The following is a 6,621-nucleotide window of genomic DNA, read 5'->3' on the forward strand; positions in this document are numbered from 1 at the left end:
TGTAAGTAAAATAACCTTAACCTGTCAAGTAACTAGTAGCTATAGTTGTTAAATAATGTATTGGAGTAAAGACATGTTTGCCTCTGAAATGTAGTGGAGTGGACGTATAAAGTAGCATTATGTGGATTACTCAAGTAAATCATAAGTACCTCAAATATGTACAGTACTTGAGTAAATGTACTTTGTTACATTCCACCACAGTTGATCATTCTATATATTTCCAAACACATGGAGATACAAACAGAATACAGAGGGGAAAAAAAACACAAAAACCCAAAACCACCGGATAAGTCACATTTCACATTGATTTGAGTCCAGGAGTCCCTCGTGTTTTATTGCACAATAACCCAACTTTCCAGGGGATGCAGCAGGAAGACTACAATAACACAAAATACTTTGTTTAGCATATGCTGCATACATTGATTGACATCTCAAAACTTGACACGTTTTTCTTTTGCACCTTTACTGAGTATCAGCCTGCCCTGATACATTTGTGTTTTTATAAGGACAAAAGTCTGTAATCTCACTATTTAGAACACTGTATTTCTTCTATTTAAAATTGCATCTCTTGTGATGTAGGACATTAATACTAAGTCATTGCTATGCAGCTCAATTAATGAATGGTGCATTTACAAGTGGAGCAGAGCCGTTGCTAATGCACTTTTATGACAATAGTAGAAACTTCACCCAATTCGAATGTAAACACTTCAACACCTTCAATACTATTTCCTTTTACATTACTGCACTGCCGTTTTACGGATGCAGTTAAGTGTTTTTTCCAAATACTACAATCTTCACTGACCCCATGACAAGTGTGATATACGTGTGATGCCTTGACTGTTGTCTAAATAGGAAAATGACTTCATTTTCACCGTCTCGACAGCAATGATAAAGCTTTACCCAGAAAATTTAAAAGGGTTTAGATTATAGACAAGAATGTAGGTATGAGCGACTGTCGCCCTCTACTCGTCAAGAAGGAATATTCACAGATAGACTTTGTCAATCATTTTTTTTAGATTATTATCCTCCGCCGGGCTAATGGCTGCCCATTGTTCAAAAACAGCTAAATACATTGTGAAGGGGCATGGGGGGGAATTATAGGTAGTGAATATGTCTCATATTATACTGTAGTAGCATGCTGAATCAGTTATATCCTGCTACATTAGCTTGTGTCTTAGTATTTCATAAGTTTGTGTCACGGACATACAGTTGGGCTGGTTAGTGCATTATCCATGGTTTCAGTCGTTCACATCCCAGCACTGGCTGTCCGGTGACAACGGTGTATCAACATCAACTGTGACTCTGGAATGAGTTCTTCCCAAAACCACATCTGTGGTCGGCCAATACCGTTGTAGTTTACATCAAGTGCTTCGATAAAAGAAAAAAAAAAAAACAGAGGGAGGAAGTAGCTCTCCCCTCTCAGAATGGTCCATATGAAGTGCAAAGTTCATTAACATGATTAATTTTGTTTTTAGAGAGTGCTTCAGTGGGCTTTATTTTAAATATTCCTCTCGCCACTGCTCGGCACTCATACGATGGTCTCGTCAGTCATTTTCTTGGTCGACTTGGTCGGCACAGAACGCTGGGTGGTGTGTGCTCCTTTCATGTCAGGCATGAGCAGGCGCACTTTCTGATTGGTCCTCCTCCACTCTGAGTACAACTGACAGTGATACCGAAATGACACCTGAGATTGAATGGAAGAAGAGAAGGGGGGAGGAAGAGGGAGGGGCGAGACACGAGGCGACAAGAGAGGAAAAGACAGACATCAATAAAACTGACATGAAGATATTTGAGACAGAGTAGTACGGCTGCAGGACAGGAATGATATGCTGACTGAAGCTGTAACGGCTGGACGACAGGCGCTCTGAAGCAGAGCAGAAGGGCTACTCTTTCACAATTTGTCATTTTTAATCATTCTTTTACTGAGGATTACAGGATTAGGTTTCAGATTCATAATACGTCCTATTCTTTAAGAACATGATCCTGTTAAGTATGACCTGTTAAGGTAAAATGAGAGTAAAGCTATTGTTACTCAGTTAAATAAAAGCATTAGAGAATCAATACATACATGTGTGTACATGCGCACATTTTCTGGCCAACTTTCAAACAAATGATGAATGCTATGTGCTTGAGAATATCAAGTCACACATGCCCTCACGTCTCTGTTTCCTTTGACTTTGTTGACGTGCTATTCAAGGTCATTAAGACCAGAAAACCAACGATTGCAACAATAATTAAGGGAAAAACATACATCTGTGTTTTTTTTTGTTTTTGTTTTGTATTGTGTCTACACCAGTTTACGTTTGTTTTCCACATCTACATGAGACGCCAAGACAAAGGGTAGAAAAATGTTCACTCACTAGCAGCATCTTAACAGTAGCACAGAAACATGTATGTTTCTAAACACAGCTACAGGACGGTAAATAAATGAATGCACTAGTTACCAATGTCCAGAGGATGTAGATCGTGAAGAGGGCGATAGTGAGCGCTATGAGGCCAACAGCCTCGAGTCTGCTCTTCAGTTGCAGGTGGTCCTGGGCCCCCCTCAGACACAGCCAGCCAGAGATGGCTGCCAGGGGTGTGATGAGAAGGAAGCAGGCCATGTCGCACAACAGCGTGCGCTTCTCACTGCGGGGGCCGGGGTCCTTCAGCCACTGAGCAAGAAAAGAAAAAATTATAATTAATTATAAATAATTACTGCTGCCTTGCAAGTAGTTCCTCGGTTACACTCTGATTATTGCAATATGGTTATAAAATTCATAATATCCACATTAGATCTCCAAAAACACAAATGTAATTTAAGTCTTATATCATCTTAGCCTCTTAATTTGATTGATTGGTGCATCCTTAGCTTGCAGTAGTGATTACCACAAAATTCTGCCATGTAAAAGAGCATCAAAAAGTGTTAAATGACCTTCAGTCCTTGAACACACCTGCATAAATAACAGGAATGCTACAGAAAACTAGCCCTATGAATAAAGTGCTCTTGTTACAAGAACAGGAAACCATCTCATCACTGTGAAGCACATCTCATATCCTGAAGATGCCATCTGTTGGCACATACTCTACATGATTAAAAAGCATCTCACAGATGCTTAAAAAATACTCAGCATTAAATATTCACTTCAGTCTTGCTCATTTCCATCTCCTTTTTGTACAAACAAAAAATACACTCAACACAAACAGTCTCTGTTACTTCCACCCATGTGTCCTCACAGTAAACACTCTCTAACCTGTGTGAGGGGTTGTGGCCGCCGTTCGATGGTGAACTCTGTGTGACAGAGTTCACAGTAGCTGGTGTTGGAGGAGGACAGCCACTTCTCCAAGCAGCTCTTGTGCACTTTACCCAGTGTGCCAGTGCAGTCGCAGGGTGAGAGCAGCGTCTCCCCTCCAGCTCCCTCGTGGCAAATCCGACACATCCCTACATCACTGTAGAGAGAGAGAGAGAGAGAGAGAGACAGCGGAGCGGTGAGGAGAACAATGAGATGATTAACCAAAGTACAATGTAATTATGGTATATTCCTTTAGGTCCCCATGTGAGTTCCTCCCTCTCTTACCTCTGCAAGCTCACCGCTTTAACAACGGTGGAGAGTGGGCGGCCATCTTTGGCCGTAACCTTGGCAATGTACTGGGCCTGCGCAGTAGAATCAGACTCCTCCGAATCCTTAGAGGCATCAGATTCAGCGTTCCCTGAGTAATCACAAAGGGAGCCAGGTAGGTGGCAGCACCCCGACGAAGACATGGCTCTGTTGAGGGTGCAGGTGACGAAGATGATGGCAGAGGTGTCTTCAAAAGAAGGTCTGATCCCAGACTCCGATGTTCTTCTCCTCTCCTCTCTTCCTCTTTCAACTTAAAGAGCAAACACCTGATGGATGGTGAACAGGAGAACAAGCATGGGTGACTTAAAATGCGACTACACAACTGCAATATTGCAATAAGTGTAATATGATGTCACTCTTGTAAGAATTAACAGCTTCACCTCCCCATGCTTTATAGCCAGCCAGCACACATTGTTTTATATACATATATAAATCCTTTTTCTCTGCTAAATGAACTTTATTTGAACATACTCTATAATCTTTAATGGTTTAATTAATTTGTTTTAGATGAACCCATACACTTAAGATGTTTTATATTTTTTCTTGACACTTTTATGGTTTGTCTGATGCTTTGTCAGTTTTATACTCTGGTCCTGTCTTTTTTACAGCTGAAATGACAAAGTTAAACTTGAAATTGAACTTGAACAGTGCTCAGCATTGTCTTGTTGATACAAGGGAGGTTAACAACCTATACATTAGGGCTGGGTGATGTGGACAAAATCAAATATCACAATATTTTTGGCCAAAAACCTAGATATTGATATTGTGAATATTGTAGGGATGACTATTGGTGCCTTCACAAAATATTTACACAATGAGATTTTTGATAAATATTCATAAGTAATGTGGAAATAATGACTAATTGAATGCAGCCTTTAAAACCAGGAAAACACAACACTTATGCCATATCTCAATATTACGTTATCCAAAATCTAAGATGATATCTAATCTCATATCATAATATGGATATAATATGGATATATTGCCCTGCCCTCCTTTACATACTGACTAGGTAAGTTCCAGCACCAGGTCTCAAAAACTTGGATAAACTGTGTCCTGGTTTAAAGTACAAATTCCTTAAAATTCCCCATGGACCAATTGGGCCCATCAGAACAAAAGCATGTTGTGAGGCAAAGTGCTTGATCACCAAAGAAATCAGTCAAATTCAAGATGTCAAGATTTCCAAAGATGGCAAATATATACTGATAAATTACCAGGAAGCAAGTACAGACACGTGCACAAGACATCTGTTAATTAGATGCAGTGGTGGCGCTGAAAGAAAATGTATCTGCTAAAAATATTAAGCTCAACAGAATAAATAAATACATGAGTGTGATATAACTTCAATTAACTGTTGTGGCAAGCAAATGTAGTGTGTCTGCAGCATATTCCTGCGCAGTGCGAAAATGTATTTTGTTCAACATTGACAAAACTTTAAGTCCCCCTCCACTCAAAAATGTTTTTCTTCTTGTTACTCCAGTTAATATTTGAGCTTCACTGTACAGAATGATGTCACATTCATCTGTTGAAGGGGGAACGTTTCTCTGCGCTGATTGAAAATCCGATTTTTAGGGACGGGCATGTGAGCACGATTTGTGACATCAACTAGTTTTGAAGCCAATTCTTATCCAATATACAACTTATACAAGTGTGATGTGGAAACTTGAATCCCACAGTACACATTCACTGAGAGTGGACTTTTAGGAGACATCTGGTGTCCAGCGGTTAAACTTCTGAGATAAAAAATATCTGCATTTTAATAGATTGTGACATTTTTAAAAGAGGGAAATGGAGTAGATGCCATTTTAAGGATTTTAACATGGTAATTATCCTACTTTTTGAGCAAAAATCATATCAGACACAAATTATTGCTTCAAGCAGAGTATGTTTAATACATATCTGGAAGGGATTTCTAAAATTTAGATATTTGTAAATATAAACCTGTTGGTTCAGATTGTCCTGCCTGGAACATGTACTCCTGCCAGTCCATGCAACCTGATACTATCAACAACAACTTCCTTTAGAGATAAGGCATTATGACAACACACAAGCATGGCAACTAATCTGTGTATTTAATGTCCCTAACGCTGAAGCAAAATAAACCATTGTAATTCACTTCAAATTAATAATGCATTTTTTAAATAAGGTACCACTAATGTCACCATATCACACGCTGACGTTAACCGATAAATGTATGTATATGTATGAGCACTTTAAATTCACATTTGACATTTAGACAATTAACAGTTGGTTAAAGGATAAACAGAGACAGCTGTATCGACACAGCTCATTTGGGACCGATATGGATTTACATGACTGACAAAGTGCCATTTAATGTGCAAACCGCCGACAAAAGGCTAAATTTACCTCAATAAAGGAAAACCATATCCGGCAGCTGAACAGCAGCCAGCCGACAAGCTGATATGAAATGTTGGTTTATATAAAAACAGGTAAACAAGGTTTAAAAAACAGTCGTTGGTGTAAATTTACTCACCCAACGGCCTCCTTTTCTCGCTTGGCCTTGGCCCTGCGTTAAAACCAGACACAGGCTAGCTGAGCTAACTGGACAGCTCTAGCTACAAATTATGACATTGACATCTAACCAAAAGCTGACGATACGAGGGGAGACAAACGACGAACACATGCGCTGTATCCTCTCCATGGTCTTGTAGTATATCTCACTCGGGTGGTTTTGTTTTAAAAGGTGGGGGGTGGGGGGAAGCAACGACTGTTTCTCCCAGAATTACTAGACACAGCTAACGCGGCTAACTGGCTAGCAACGGGCAAGCCTACCTCAGCATCCCTCAGCTGTGCACGGGTCATGTGACACAATGCTGCCTTCAAAGTCATCAGTGACATTGGAATAATTACCACATTACACAAATTAAGCAGCAAACAAATTGCAAATACGACTAGTGTGCTTGTGAGAACGACAGGTGATTTTATGTTATGTTAAAGTTGCCAGAATGAGATGTTTAGGTGGTCAGTAAACAGTTTTGTAAGATCTGATGATAAAAGTGGT

The 6,621-nt window shown here is 39.8% G+C and overlaps 1 protein-coding gene across 1 annotated transcript; it reads right to left on the minus strand.

Annotated features, from left to right (window-relative positions):
• Positions 1 to 303: 303 nt before the first annotated feature.
• On the minus strand, positions 304 to 6,421 carry LOC122993120 (E3 ubiquitin-protein ligase MARCHF2-like). The gene is made up of 5 exons (XM_044367011.1): positions 6,094 to 6,421; positions 3,558 to 3,865; positions 3,234 to 3,429; positions 2,445 to 2,654; positions 304 to 1,684 (listed from the first exon to the last, which is right to left on the minus strand). The coding sequence occupies exons 2-5, from the start codon at positions 3,740 to 3,742 to the stop codon at positions 1,529 to 1,531; spliced, it is 747 nt and encodes a 248-aa protein (XP_044222946.1). The 5' UTR covers positions 3,743 to 3,865; positions 6,094 to 6,421; the 3' UTR covers positions 304 to 1,528.
• Positions 6,422 to 6,621: the final 200 nt, after the last annotated feature.

This window comes from Thunnus albacares, chromosome 12 (genome assembly GCF_914725855.1).
Source record: "Thunnus albacares chromosome 12, fThuAlb1.1, whole genome shotgun sequence".
NCBI lineage: Eukaryota > Metazoa > Chordata > Actinopteri > Scombriformes > Scombridae > Thunnus > Thunnus albacares.

Excerpts from the sequence above, each read along its gene's own strand:
- LOC122993120 (XM_044367011.1), bottom strand. The coding sequence starts at position 3,742 with ATGTCTTCGTCGGGGTGCTGCCACCTACCTGGCTCCCTTTGTGATTAC. Across the intron at positions 3,430-3,557 it reads AAAGCGGTGAGCTTGCAGAG|TGATGTAGGGATGTGTCGGA; the intron begins GTAAGAGAGGGA and ends CTCTCTCTACAG. Across the intron at positions 2,655-3,233 it reads GGCCACAACCCCTCACACAG|TGGCTGAAGGACCCCGGCCC; the intron begins GTTAGAGAGTGT and ends TTTCTTGCTCAG.